Below are 16287 nucleotides of genomic sequence, written 5' to 3' on the forward strand. Positions count from 1 at the left end.
CAAGAATGTTTCCATATGAGAAACATTCCTGATTACCATTTTCAGCTTTGCATTACTAGCAAAAAATTGGCACTATCCTTCAGACCACTGCCAATATCATTAATTTACCAAATGAACAACAGTGGCTTAAGGACAAAACCCAATATTTTTTATTTATTTTTTACATAGTCCAGAAACCCTACTCCAGAGACTAAACATGAAACTTTTTCAAAGCACTTCAGCCCTCCAATAAGCAAGGCAGTGGTCTCGCACCAAGCAATAAAATCCATCTTCTACCTACCTGCAAACATCAAGCCCATGCTGGGATTCAAAACTGCAACCAGATGATTGCCTAACTGCCTCAGCCAATCAGGTTAACTTTTCTTTCACTTAGCCTCTTTACATATTAATTATTTATAACTGTCAGTCAACCACCTTTCTATGAAGTGCCACAAATCTATATTGTATTCCTAATCTCTTTCAGTTCGCAAACAAACTTCCATGTGATATTTTTGCAAATGGCTTTGCAAAGTCCAGTAATATTACATGTTCTTTTAATAATTATAAAATTATTAAAAGAACATGTAAGACCACAGTAATAATTTTTAATTAATAAAGGTACAGATATATCATACTAAAACTAATAGTACATCTTCAGTGTCACACAAACAGTTATAGGAATGGAATACAAGTAACGAACATTCATCACCTATTAAAATACAATTGTTGCCGTGTGCTAGGAAATGATAGAAAATAATAAATAATTAATCTTTAAGATAATTGGTTTTTTTATTGATTACATAAAATAAAAGTCTCCCAGATCTTTGAGAGAGAGACAATCATTTTGATTTAAATTTGGTCGGTGTAAAATAGCTTCACAACTTTCTTTAAAAAGGCATTCATATTTGAACCTGCATCTATGGAGGAGAATAGCTTTATCCTATTAGATATTATGAGTAGTGTTAACACTCATAATATCTAGTGGGATAAAGAAAGGGTTTTAATACTGTGCTGTGCTAGATCAGACTTCTGAGGTTTGTTGTATTCAATATAATATTGATGTTGTTTAATTCTTTTTTCCACAGAACGGCCAGTTTGTCCAAAATAAGAAACATCGCATTCACATGGTATTTGATAAACACCAGCCAAAGATAGAGATGACAGTTTATCCTTTGTAGAAGGCAATAAAGAGGAAATTTTGTTGATAGGAACATATGTGGGAATCAATTGATACTTTTTCAAAATTCTACCTATAGGTTCTGAGATTCCTGGAATATAAGGGATTGGAACTCTGCGGACTGTTGAAGAAGAAACCTTAGGCAGTGGCAAATAGGATTCAGTTATCTGTTGGATTTGATTGGGGTTGTAATTATTCGATTCCATTAACTTTTTAATGATGGAAAGTTCTTGTTGTAAGATTACTGGAGAAGAGCAAACTTTATGTGCTCTATTAATTAGAGATTTAAGAATGCCAAATTTTTGAGATGTGTGGTGAGCAGACTTTTTACGACTGTATCTGCCAGTAAACGTGGGCTTTCGAAAGACGCTTGTAAATAAGGTATCAGAAGAAGTTCGAGTAAGGAGAATGTCCAAGAATTGTAAAGTACCCAGAATTTTCTTTTTCCATGGTGAATTGAATACGTGGGTGAAGGCTATTTATCTGTTGTAGAAATGTGGAAAGTTCATCTTCAGTACGTGGCCAAATAGCAAAAACATAATCGACATAACGATACCAAAGGGATGGTTGAGGATGAATGGATGAAAACATAGTGTCTTCGAATTGTTTCAAAAAGTAGTTTGCCAAAGGTGGAGACAGAGGGCTACCCATGGCAGTACCTTCAACTTGTTTGTAGATCTTGTTTTTCAAGCTGAAATAACCTGAATGGATAACAAATTCGAAAATCTTTGCGATATTTGGAGGGTAATCTTCATATCATAATTTGACTGTGTCGGCTAATGGAATATTGGTAAACAGATAAATAATGTCGAAACTGACTAATAAATCAGACTCTTTGATTTTTATATCCTTGCTTTTTTCAAGAAAATCTGTTGAATTTTTTATTTATAATTCTGGTACTTTACCATTCTTGGACATCCTCCTTACTCGAACTTCTTCTGGTACCTTATTTACAAGCGTCTTTCGAAAGTCTGCATTTACTGGCAGATACATTCATAAAAAGTCTGCTCACTACACATCTCAAAAATTTGGCATTCTTAAATCTCTAATTAATAGAGCACATAAAGTTTGCTCTTCTCCAGTAATCTTACAACAAGAACTTTCCATCATTAAAAAGTTAATGGAATCGAATAATTACAACCCCAATTAAATCCAACAGATAACTGAATCCTATGTTCCACTACCTAAGGTTTTTTCTTCAACAGTCTGCAGAGTTCCAATCCCTTACATTCCAGGAATCTCAGAACCTATAGGCAGAATTTTGAAAAAGTATCAATTGATTCCCACATATGTTCCTATCAACAAAATTTCCTCTTTATTGCCTTCTACAAAGGATAAACTGTCATTTCTATCTTTGGCTGGTGTTTATCAAATACCATGTAAATGAGATGTTTCTTATTTTGGACAAATTGGCCCTTCTGTGGAAAAAAGAATTAAAGAACATCAATATTATATTGAATGCAACAAACCTCAGAAGTCTAGTCTAGCACAACATAGTATTAACACTACTCATAATATCCAGTGGGATAAAACTATTCTTCTCCATAGATGCAGGTTCAAATATGAACGCCTTTTTAAAGAAAGTTGTGAAGCTATTTTACTCCGACCGAATTTAAATCGAAATGAATGTCTCTCTCTCTCAAAGATCTGGGAGACTTTTATTTTATGTAATCAATAAAAAAAACAATTATCTTAAAGATTAATTATTTATTATTTTCTATCATTTCCTAACACGCGGCAACAATTAATGTATTTTAATAGGTGATCCACCGAATGTTCGTTACTTGTATTCCATTCCTATAACTGTTTGTGTGACACTGAAGATGTACTATTAGTTTTAGTATGAAATATCTGTATCTTTATTAATTAAAAGTTATTACTGTGATCTTACATCTTCTTTTAATAATTATACTATGCCACGGGTACCTCTAAAAATTATATTATAAAATGTGAGAACACTACTGAAGGAAAACTTATCCTTAACCAAAGTTATACAGTTGTCTAGAAAGAGAGCCATATCTATCCACCAATCTGCTTTTATTTCTAGATATATAGGACCTAATGAGCCTCTCTAATAATCATTGCACTGAACCCAGTATTCTCATTAGTTGGTCATAATTTCCTGCTTTGTAGTTCAGCATATAACCTTCATCCCCATCATCTTTATTTGGTGACACATTCTTTCATCAATAGCAACCAATCCACTAGGTCTGTAACATCCTACTATGGATTTGATCTTCTTAGATTTCACCTCACACCAGTTAGCTTCAAACTCACTGCCACATGAACTGCTACTAGTACTGTATTACAATCATAGGTCTCAACACTGACTTTTCAAGTCATTCAATATCATTAGCAGCATGTCCCCCCCCCCTCTGTTCCAATCCCATTTATCCTTCCTAAATATACTGTACCTTGACACTTGATACTAGTTAAGATGTCTCATTCTGACAGCAAGGTATCACCAATGCTTACAATCTGAGATCCCAACATAGTTGGTCGATTGGTAGAGCCTCTGCTACTAATGGCTCAGTTAAGTAAGTTTGAGTGCAGTTAGTAGTTGGAAGGGGTCAATCGTTCGATGCTGTTGGCACACTCTCCCTCGATGAGTCTTTGGACTCCTTGGAGGTGTCAAATAATAATAATAATAATAATAATAATAATAATAATATTGACCAAGGCAACAAACTCTACTTGTTTGTTCCTGATACTCCTAGCATCCGTGTACAGACATAATAAGCTACCTGCATGTTCTTATGTTCTTTTGTATACTCTCGTCTGTAATTTGCATCACACAGTTTGACAACTTGCAGATCTCCGTTCTTCTCTAGTGCCTTATATATGCATACATCTTTGAACATGTTTGATGGGTCCAACTGAAGAAAACACAAAATCAAAATTGTTCTCTCCTTGTCATCACTTCCATGATAATACCCATTCCTCATTAAACAGTCATAGAACATTGTTGCTCTTACACAAATTCTCCTAATTTCTCCCATTATAATTTAGTTTAACTGATTCTGCATGTTAGGTCTCATATACCAGTTATTAGTTTATCAAGACTCCTGATACTAAACACATTCAAGTGTAGTCTGTCCCTCTTGTAGAAATCCAATCTTCCCTCAAACTCAATCCACACATACAAAAACTCACATCCATTCCTTCTACACAGCCTAAGCATCAAATCGTTTGCCATCATAAAGAAATATAAAGATATATAAAAGATATTAAAAAAATATATATAATATATAAAATATATTATATATATCAAACAAGCAATCAAATTGGACAATTTGATTGCTTGTTTGATTGCTTATATATTATTATTATTACCCAAGACCTCATAGAGTCAAAGACTCATCTAGGAGGCACTTTTATCATACACACAGTTCATCATACCATGCTTTAAACACACTCAAATTCTCTACAGACGCCACACTCTCAGGCAAGCCATTCCAATCATTCACAACTCTGCATGAAAAAACCTGCTTCTCACTCCCCTACTCACACCTTCTTTATACAGTTTCCAGGGATGACCTCTGGTTCTCCCCTGATCTCTCACTATTTTCTGTAGAACCTCTCCAGCATTGATCCTATAACAACCCCTTACTAACTTGTAGGTTTTTATAATATCTCCTCTCTTCCTCCTATCCACCAGACTCTGCATATTACATCTTCTCTACATCTTTCCTCATATTCGACATTCCAGAGGTTAGAAACTACCTTAGTCAGTCACCTCTGGACCCTTTCCAACATCTCTTCGTCCTTCTGAAAACCAGGTGACCAAATCTGGGCACAACAGTCCATGTATGGCCTAATCAAACCTTATACAATGGAACAAGCATCTCCCTACTTCTACAAGTCAGTGTCCTCCGCATCATTCCCAGAAGCCTTTGTGTTGTCTTCACAATTTTGGCTATGTGTCCCTTAAATTTCAGATCCTTATCCACTATCACCCCAGATCTATTACTTCATCCACCTCCAACAACATATCCTCACCAAGCACAAATTCTGCATCCCATTCTCATTTTCCAAATTTTAAAACCTTACATTTTGCAACATTGAACTCACATCCCCATTCTTGTGCCCAATCACTCAATTTATTCAAGTCTTCTTGCAAGTCCACAAGATTTTCTCTACTCTTCATGGTTCGTCCCAACTTTGCATCATCTGCAAACAACTGAATATCTCCATCCAAATCTTCACCAATATCATTAAATTAAACAGAATTTGCTCCCCCATACACAACTTGTTGATACCTATCAGATAGCCGGTCTCCAATCCAATGCACCAATCTAATAACCCCATCTGCTCTAGTTTGATTATCAACTTATCATGCAGTAATCTATCAAAAAGCCTTTGCGAAATCTAAGTATATTACTATGTATCCTTCTTCTCCTCTGTCCATGGAAGCAGTCACCTTATTGTAATAAGTAAGTACGTTACTAAAACATGCCCTCCCTTTAGCAAATCCATGCTGTCCATCAAAGATAATACCATTGTTGTCAACCCAATTATGGATCCTAGTTCTCACAAGCTTCTTCAACAACTTAACTACAACACCTGATACACAGATAGGCCTATAGTTTGATGCTTTAGTTCTATCACCTCTTTTATGAAGTGACACAACCTTGCCCTCCTTCCACTCCTTAGTAACTTGACTCAGTGCAAGACTTGTATTAAAAAAATATGTCAAGGCCGGCATCAACTCCCTGGCATTTTCATTCAGAATATGTGGTGATATATTATCAAGTCCCACAGCCTTTTTTATATCTAGTTTGCTCAACTCCCCATACACCTCTTGCTCACTTAGAGCAGTCTCTTTTCCCCATCATCAACTGCTCTCAATCTCTCCATGAAGTCACATTCACAAGATTGAAAGACCTAATGAACTGCTCATTAAGTATCTCCACCACACCTTCTGCAACAACTGTATTTATACTATTTTCTCCATTCAGTGTCATCCTTCCATAATCATTCTTTCTTTTGCTGGCTACATGTCGAAAGAACTCCTTAGGATTCTTTTTGGCTTCATTAGCTAACTGCTGTTCATACCTCTCTTTAACTACCCTCACCAACTAAGTCACCAGCCTTGCCTGGTGTTTGTAGTCCTGATGGAATTGGTTATTTCCACTTCTCTTATGCTGCCTCCATAATGCCCTTTTTCTCTGTATCGCATGCTTAATCTCTTTATTCATCCATTTCACACTTTATTTAACCTTCTGAACCTTGGAATACATTTAGATATTGCATCTACTAGATAGTTTTTGAAAATCCCCCAAGCTGCATTGATCTCTTTTCCAGCTAACTCCTCATTCCATGCTATACCCGCAAGTTGTCTCCCGAGCTCTTCATAATCACCCCCCCCTTGTAGTTCCGCATATACCCTTTTCTCACACACTGCTGGCAACCGCCCAGGTAATCACTTCATGGTCACGCTCACCAATTGGTGGGTGATTTGAAACTTCATTAATAATTACATCCTCTGATGAGATGACCAAATCCAAGACCCTCAATCCTTGAGTGCCCTCTGTTGCATACTGTCTGAGGTAGTTATCCCTCAAAAACTCAAGAAACAATTTTCTTTACTTCCAGTTTATCTCATCATTCCAGTCTATATTACCATAATTAAAATCGCCCATAATGATCACACTTTTCTTATTTGTTTACTAATTTAATTATACATTTCATAGTCACTACCATTCACATTACTTAGTCCATAAAAACATCCAACCAAGTATTTCATTCCATTCACCTCTATCTCACACCATACTGCCTCAAAACCATTGGCACTATTTCTGTCTTGCATCTCTACTTTGTATGGACATAACTCTTTCTCTATCATCAATAACACTCTCCCTCCCTTTTTTTATCCCTTTTATCCTCACGAAACGCATCATATCCTTCCATCTCTATTTCTATCAGGATGTCATCCACATCTAACCATGTCTCACTTATTCCAACAATTTTTGGGTGAACAGACTCAATTAGTGCAACCATTTCATCTGCCTTGTTTCTTACACTTCTAGCACTTGTATACAAACAGAACAGCTCATTCCTGGATCTACAGCTAGTTCCTCTGATACCACTCATTCGATGTGATCTCTCCATGCTCGACTGGGGCCATTTCCCTTTCTCCTTATTCATTTTAGAACCCTCTTCAATTCCAACTGTTTCTTCTTGATCCCAGGTCATCCCATTCCTTTCATGTATACACATGCTCTCACATCCTCTTGGAGCATCTGTCTCCCCCATTTCCCTGTTCATCTTGAATATCCATCCTCTCATTTTCCATGCTCATGCCACTCACTTCCTCATTCATAACCACCTCTTCAATCTCTCATATCATATTCTCCTGCTCGTCCACATCACTTCCCCACTTGATCTGATTCATTCTCTGTACTGACTTCTCTACCTTCCAGCAGCAGTCTCTCTCCAGCGACTCACATCATAACTACTCAAATGCAGTCCATCACTCCCATACAGTTCACTTCATCCTTCAAACTCATTCCACACATTAACAAACTGTACTCCCCTCTCCTCACACATTTCAGCCAACATATCATTCATAATTCTTGCTCTCCGTCTCATCTCACCACAATCACAACTAGGCAACATGCTTACTACCCTTCCTGTCACACTATTCTTTTTTATCCATCTAAGCAGCTTCCTGATATCCATTCTAACGTGCTCTTTGTCCTCTGTCAAGTCATTTGTATCTATTAAAACCATCAACTCCTTTGCTCGCTCCCTCCTCACATCCAATGCCTCAATCACTCTACTCATTTTACCACCTGGAAAATATACCTTGTGCATCTTCTCATCCAGCACACCTTTAATAATGGAGTTGCCATACAACGTCACTCGCTCGTCTTTCGTTAACTCTTTCATACCTACTTGATTTTTTTTAATCGTTTTCACCTGAATTTTCTTAATTTCACTCCGCGTCCATTTCATCTGTTGCCTCATCCAACCCAATTCAACTTTCGAATCTCATGTCACATTCTCTCTATCATTCAATCTTTCTAATTTTCGAACTCTCGACTCCCACTTATCAGATGAAAAAAAAAAAAAAAAAGATGCAAAAAGGCTTCTTGAAAGCTTTTAACCAAATAAAAGGATTATCACAAACAAAAAAATAGATATCAAAATAAGATCAAAGACCAGCAATGACCTACCGCAGCAAGGCATGGAACACAACAAAAAAAGGAAGAACAAAGCTTAATAACAGCCCAAAGGGCAATAGAAAGAAGAGTCTGTAATACAAGCAAGAAAGATCACATGCAACACACTAAAATAACAAAAAAAATCTGGATTCAAAGATATAGTAGAAGCTATCTATAAGGTGAACTATAAGCTATCTATAACAACAAAAGGTGGACAAGACATATAGCATGTATGAAAGACAATATATGGATTTCAAGAATAACAGACTGGTATCCCAGATACATAAAATAATAAAATAAAAATGTAGAGAATAAGACTGTGAACTTGGGTTCATCATGGAAATCATGGAAAAATCTAACCCTTAATCCACAATATTAATCTTATAATGTTATGTAATATATATCTTTTTCCAGAGCCAAACAGGGCTAAGTATTATATAATCTTTATACTGTGATACTATGATAGAGAAAATATAATTCTTAAAAGCTTCATTTCCTTTAAAACAATAATAATAATTACTGATAACAATAATAACAATTTATTATAAGTCTCTAACACAATACTAATTTTATGGTGACTCGGAATTTTTTTTTTTTAAGAAAGAGAGAAATCATAGAAATAATGCAAAGAGGCTATAAGGTAAAAACAGTTTTTTAATATTATGTGAATAAAAATTAAAACTGTGGACGAGAAGTGTTTTTAGCCAGCCAACCAACCAGCCTGGCCTGAAATATATTTCCATCGATCAAACCATTCATGGAGACATTAAAATTGCAATACCATTGCGATTCTATTGAACTAACACTGATATGAAGTGTAAGATAATTGATATATTTCATTCTACATGGCTTGTTGGGTGGCTAAAGCATAACAGCAAACATCAGCAATTCGGATGGATAGCCTGTGACAAGTTAGCAGACTACACATATCATAAATTTTATATAATGACACTAAAAAAATAAATCTTACTTCCAATGTGCTGATATCAACTTCTGTAAATGGCTCTCCATTTTGCTTGTTTACTAGTTGTGCAACACCTATTACTCTTCTTTCACTGTTAAATATTGGAATAGAAAGTACTCTTCCTGCACGTTTTAATTTTTCTCTACTGAACTAGAAAGATAGATATGAAACACTTTACTGAATTTTTTAAGTTAAGAAAAGAAAGGAAATGAAAAATCTGAGATGTTAATTGTAAAGATTATTGGAATCACATAATTAGGTAATTTAAAAACTCAAAGTGGAAATCAGCTATATAAAATATTTAATTAGAAAAGAAAATGACCTCACATATAATAGCAAGCTTGTTTAACAGAAAACCAACTCTTAATATCTGATAATATTTTGTTATTATTGTTATTATCATGCCACCTCCAGGGAGTCCAAGGACTCATTAGGTGTCCTTTTTAGTCAATGGTGCCTAAATACCTATTATATCTCTCTTTGAATAGATTAACCAAAGGTGCACTCAATATCTAATGGTAGCCCATTCCACACACACTCACCACATGAAGTGAGAACTTGAAACTCACATGCTTCCTAACCACACACATACACACACACACGCCCTTAGTCAGATTTCAGGAATGCATCCCCCAATTTCTATTTCCTCTGCGATAAACTAAAAAATCTCACTTGTATCTACACTGTGATCTCCTTACTAATTTATGTGTTTTTATCTTACCCATCTGTTTCACAGATATATATGAAACAGGCTTTTGGCATGGATAGGAAAGTAGCTGACTGATAGGTATCAGAAACTGATAGATGTGCTAAGTATGAGAGAAGGAGGATTACCAGTTAGGTATCACGGTGTTGTGTACATGGACCATTATTATTTAACTTGTATATTAATGATATTAAGGTTGGACTGGATAAGCAATATACAATTATTTAATTATGATGATGATGCAAATTTAGGGAGGATAACAAGGGTGATATCAGATACAGAATTTTTTCAGGCTGATCTAAAGAAATTCTATGAGCAAATGATAATGAATATCAATTCTATGTTACTAAGTGCAAGGTTATATATATTTTGGACTGAAGATATTGCAAGCAGAGTATTTTATTATTAGAAATTTACTACAAGTGGTCAGTAAAACTGGAGATGTGGGATGATGGTACACAGTTAAAATTTAGGGAATGTACTGCTAAGGTGATTAAGTCATCAGATAACTGTAAGAGAAAACTTACTTGTTGGCACATGGAAGTTTTGCTCCTACTTTACAAGACTTTTATAAAGCCCTATCTTGACTACTATGCTCAGATATGGTCACTAGGGTTCACAGGATATCAGAAGACAGTCAAAAAAAAGATCTATTAACAGATAACAAGGTGATATCTTGCCTATGAAATTACACAGATGAGGACAGATTGAAGGAAATGGTATTCAAAGATTGAGAAATAGACAGAAGAGAGAGAGAGAGCATAAGATAAAAACATATCTTATAGGGATCTTATAATATAGATACTAGTAACATTTTGCAGCTCATGGTAGATGAAGGGAGAACTTTGGTAAATGACAGTCAGATAGGATGCAAGGTCCAAGATCTTCTGATGTGTGGTTAGAATGTATTAAGGTGCAATGAGAGTAATAATAAATATTACTCTAATTATTTATTAAATTCACTTACTGATATGAGTAAACAGTGTAAACTAGATTTCTTTATTAAAACCAGAAGTAGTGGAATTACTGCTAACAGTGCCGAAGAGCATACAACACCAACAAGTGATTTAAGTATGAATGTAAAGGCTGCAGCTGAAAGACCGGAGGAACATATACCACCTAAAATTGATTTATCATTATTTTACTATTTCTTGAGCATCTCCATGAAGTTAGACTTACTGTGGGAGACCCATTGTAACCACTGTTCACACAATACTTATTATTCTTCTTCATCCCACACTCCAAAAAGGCCCGTAGAGTAGATATTAGGAAATATTCCCAATATCTACTCTAAAAATCTTCCACTCAGTCATTAACTGACACTTTACTTTCAGCTCTGTAAATGAAGCACCTTATTCGAGTTTCTGGAATAAGTCCTTCAAGAACTTGCTTTGGTGGACTATTTGAACTGCTGATATGACCAAGCTACATAAGTTGTTTCCTTCAAATCTTAGTAATGATGCTATCTATTTTACTGGAAAAAAGAACTGATTCTTTGTCTTACTTCAAAATTTGTGACATGATCAGTGTATGATATCTTTAGGAGTCATCTATAGCAGTGGTCTCCAAAGTGTGGTACGCATACCCAAGGGGGGGAGGGGGGGTACACGAGTCAATACGTGGGTGTACGTCAAAAAAGTTTTATATTGATAGGAAAAAAATTAAGTAATTAATTCAAGATAAAGAATATTACTTTCTTTAAATTAAACATATATCTAATATAGACAAAGATGTTATAAAGATCCTGTAAACTTAAATTTGCGAGTAGCGTACATTGGGTGACTTTGCACACATAATCGTCCGTGGCAAAGCTGTCATGTTTTTTAAAACTAGGGAGTAAATCTCTTACTTCTTATCATTGCCATTATTTGTAGAGCATCCTAATGTTGACAAGCCCAACTAGAGAAGGATCCTGCTATCTACAGATGATACCACAGTTGTATTAATTATTTGACTATTAGTAGTAAGTTTAACGATTTTTTAGTATATATTGTTTCTGTGCAATTCCAACGCCTTTTTGTGCTTACTTTTACATTTACACTAGAAATAGTGAATTAATATTATCAAAATTGCTTATATTTTTTTAAAAGTGTTTGATATTATCAGTAGTAAATGAATTATATTTAAATTTTACAAATTAACCCTCACAAAATGGATAAATGGTTAAAAAAATTTCCTCCAAAGAAACTCTCTCAATCAATTGGGGGTACGCAATCAAAAAAGTTTGGAGACCACTGATCTCCAAACTTTTTTGGAGATCAGTGGTCTCACTCCTAAAGATGGCACCACATTTCAATGCCAGCAACCTCTTTTCATCTTCTTTTTGGAGGGTCCAAGTTTCACTTCTGTACAGAAGTACTGAATTAACTAGTGTGTCAATAAAGCATAATCTGTTTATAAGCGTAAGTTTGTTATCAGTCCATAGTGGTTTTATTTTTTGGAGTGCTATTATTGCTTTTGCAATTTTTGTTCTAATATCCTACCATCTTTATTAAAGATATTGACTAGGTATTTAAACTGATCAACTTCTTCTATGAGTGTATCCTCGAGTAGGATTTTTCAGTTTCGGCACTTCCTTCTTGGTCTGAAACAGATATTTGTCATTATTTTTAATTTTGGAGTACTTATGGTTAAGCCATATTTTGGCTTATGGATAAGCTAATTTTGTGGTGATTTCCTAAAGATTTGATTTGTTTTCTGCTAGAAGATCAATATCATCAGCAAACTTTAGATGGTTTATTCTTCATCTTCTTCCTACTGTCACTCTAATATCACACAGTTCTTCAGAGGTTCATTTACAACATATTTGAGGAAGCAGGTAAATAACAGTGATAATTTGTTAAATTTCCTAATTTCCATGTTCCATTGGAAAGGGAGTACTATGATTCTCCTTGATTGCAACCATCATTTCAAAAGATGAATGTAGGGATTCAGTCACTTGTATTATTTTACCGTCTATTCTGTAATGTTGCAGAATTTTTCAATGGGTATCATGCCGAATAGAATCAGACCTTTAGTGTTAATAAAATTACGGCACATTATTTTATTATATTCTATGTATTTTTCTACAATGATATGAAGTATAAATGCCAGCCTGGTTGGCATATCCAGCCAAAAGGCTATGGGTTCAAATCCTGCCATGGGCAGGAATGTTTGGATTAACTTGGCAGAGAGTTGCAGAATAGGTGCCCTCCCTTGATGAGTCTTTGAACTCCCTGGAGGTGTCATATAATACTACTACTACTATTAATAATAATAATAAATATATGGTCAATTATACTCCTGTTTTTTCTGAATCCAGCCTGGAAGTCTGAAAAATTGAATTCCATTTTTGCTTTAATACATGAGAATAAGAATGTAAGATTATTTGGTATGCTGTTGTAGGTTGATGTTGTATGAGGAGAATCTTATGAAGATTATCCTCAATTGCTTTGCATTCTTTGGATAATCATTAACTTTTTGTAAACTTTACCTCCTTTTTTTAATGTGTCTGTTCAGATAATTATACTGTTCATTGTTGTTCCTAATGTGTCGAATTGGTTATAATCTTCTCCACTGATCACAAACCTGTAATAATTCTTCGGTAATCCAAAGGTTTACTAATACTGCATTTTCTTCCTAGGATATTTTCAGCTGCTTTAATGACTATCCTTGAAAATTGTTGGTAAGAGTTATCAGGATCAAGAGGGTCAGCAAGAATTTCAGAAAGGGTAGAAGCAAGATTTGTTTTAAATAATTATAATAAATTTAGTTTAATCCTTTATTCAAGTATGAGCAAACAAAGTTTGCACCTGAAAATATCTTCAGGACTGAGGTAAGGTAGTACAATACCGGGCAACTCGGAGCAAAGGTGGACAAGCTAACATCACTCCTATCTCAGAATCTCCCATAATGCAAAATACATCTCCTTTTGGATATGTATAATGTTATGCATTAAGGGAAGGGCCACTACCCAGACCGGTTTCGACCTTTATTGAAATCTCATCAGTGGGAGCCAGGCCCAGAAGTGGAGATACCAAGGCAGGTATCTCCACTTCTGGGCAATGGAGAGGTCATCTTTACCTATAGGAGTTGCCAAAAGGTGTGCCACCTTATTATTAAATTACTCTGGATTTAGAGAAAGATGTTGAAAGTTTATTTTTCACTTAGTTAGACTATAATAAATTTAGTTTAATCCTTTATCCAAGTGTGAGCAGATAAAGTTTGCACCTGAAAATATCTTCAAGATTGAGGTAAGGTAGTACAACACCTTTTAAATAATTCTTTAGTGGTATTTGATTTCAGTTCTGTAAAGTTAAATTTTGTTTTCTTATTTTTCAATCCAAATTTCAACATAAATGTTGCTATCACTAAATTATGGTCACTTCCATACCTATCATACCTTCCCTTAAACTCATTCACTTATGAAGCACCCACAATCACTTCTGGCAAACCAATGCACCCATTGACCATCCTCCAGGTAAAAATCCTAGTCCTAATACGCTTGCTAACAGAATTTCCAGAGGTAATCCTTTGCTCTCACCCTTCCTGCCATGTACTGAAAAAAGTCTTTAGTGTCAATCTATAAAACCACTTTAATAACTCATAGGCTTCTATCATGTCCTCTATTATTCACCTATCAGCTAGTTTTTAAACTAGCTAGTTATTTTTCAGCTAGTTAGTTTGTTTCAGCTAGTTATTATTATTATATTATATTGTATTATTTTATTTATTTTATTATATTATTATTATTAGTTATGAAGAACGGCTGAGGGAATGTGGACTGCGGAGTTTGTTAGATAGAAGATGGAGAGGTGATATGATTCAGACTTTTAAATGGTTGAGAGGAAGTTACAGGGTTGACACTGGGGAGCTCTTTTTTTGGTGGAACAGGGAGAAGAAGAAGGGACCATCCCTGGAAGTTATGAAAGGAAGTTCTGAGCAAGAGGGTGGTTTCTTAGCATGCAGGGTGGTTGAAATGCAGAATGCATTGTCTGATAGAGTGGTGGGAGCATGAACAGTCAATGAGCTGAGTATGATAGACTTTGTGTTTTGTAGGATGGGCCTCCCGACGTACATACCATCGCATACAAAGCTCATCCAACCTTGCCTTAAACTGATTCGATGTCTCTACATTCACAACACACTCAGGCAATGCATTCCACTCACTAACCACTCTCCATGTAAAGGACGTTCTCCTTACTCCTCTGCTCACACCCTCCCTATACAGTTTCTAGGGATGGCCTCTTGTTCTATCCCCTTTCCTATTCTATGAAAAATCTCTTCCATGTCAACTTGATAACAACCCCTGACTAGCTCATATCCCTCCTCCTCCTTTTATTCATCTGATTCTACAATTTACATTGTCTCAATCTGTCCTTGTACTCCACATTTGAAAGACCATTAACCACCTACCTTTGAGAATTTTCTCTGGGCCTTTTAACATATCCTCATCACCATGAAAACTCGGTAACCAAATACATGCACAATAATCCATATGAGGCCTTGATTGGGCATCATATGGATTATTGTGCTATTTATAATTGATGCATTGTAGCAAAAACAATGCAGCAGTTATGATTTTACCATTTTCATTCATTAGCATTATCTTATCATAACCACTCTCCATGCAAAGAGCCTGCTCCACATTCCTTAGCTCACACTCTCTTTATACAGTTTCCAGGAACAGCCTCTTTGTCCTACTTCCCCCCCCCCCATGAAAAATTTCTTCCATGTTAACCACATAACAATCCTTGACCAACTTGTATGTCTCAATTATATCTCCTCCTATTTACAAGGCTCTGCAAATTACATTCCCTCAATCTGTTTTCATACTCTGCTTTCCCCAAACCAGTTACTACCTCTGTGAATCTTTCTCTGGACCCTTTCTAACATATCTTCGTTACTATGAAAACCAAGTGACCAAATCTGTGCACAATAATCCATATGAGCCTTGATCAAGGCTTTATACAATGGAACTATAATCTTTTTATTTCTGCATGCCAGGGTCCTCTGCATCGTTGCCATTATACAATGTAATGACTTCACAACTTGTGCAATGTGGTCTCTGAACTTCAGGTCCCTGTCCACCACTGTTTTCCCACCAAGTGTCCTAGATGATTCCCTGACTCTACAAGTCTTAGGATAATAATAAGTGTATACTTTGCATCCCATTACTGGGTATCCTCACCCCATTTAAGAATAGTAAACAGATCAGAATTTAAAACATTTGTCATGGAGGATCTTGAGGCTTCTAACGACTGGCATTGCATTTCTCAAATGAGAGGGAAGACTGAAGTATACTTTTGTCAAAATC

General features: G+C 35.5%; 1 protein-coding gene across 1 annotated transcript in view; it reads right to left on the minus strand.

The window, feature by feature from the left end:
* LOC150107269 (cGMP-specific 3',5'-cyclic phosphodiesterase-like) overlaps positions 1-16287 on the minus strand; it is a 453449-nt gene that overhangs the window by 178413 nt on the left and 258749 nt on the right. The window contains exon 10 of the mRNA XM_090391769.1: positions 9293-9436. Within this exon, the coding sequence (XP_090247895.1) occupies positions 9293-9436 (144 nt within the window). The remainder of the gene's footprint in view (positions 1-9292; positions 9437-16287) is intronic.

The sequence above is a fragment of the Typopeltis vanoorti genome, chromosome 4 (assembly GCF_054136105.1).
Source record: "Typopeltis vanoorti isolate ZY-2024b chromosome 4, IOZ_Tvanoo_1.0, whole genome shotgun sequence".
NCBI lineage: Eukaryota > Metazoa > Arthropoda > Arachnida > Uropygi > Thelyphonidae > Typopeltis > Typopeltis vanoorti.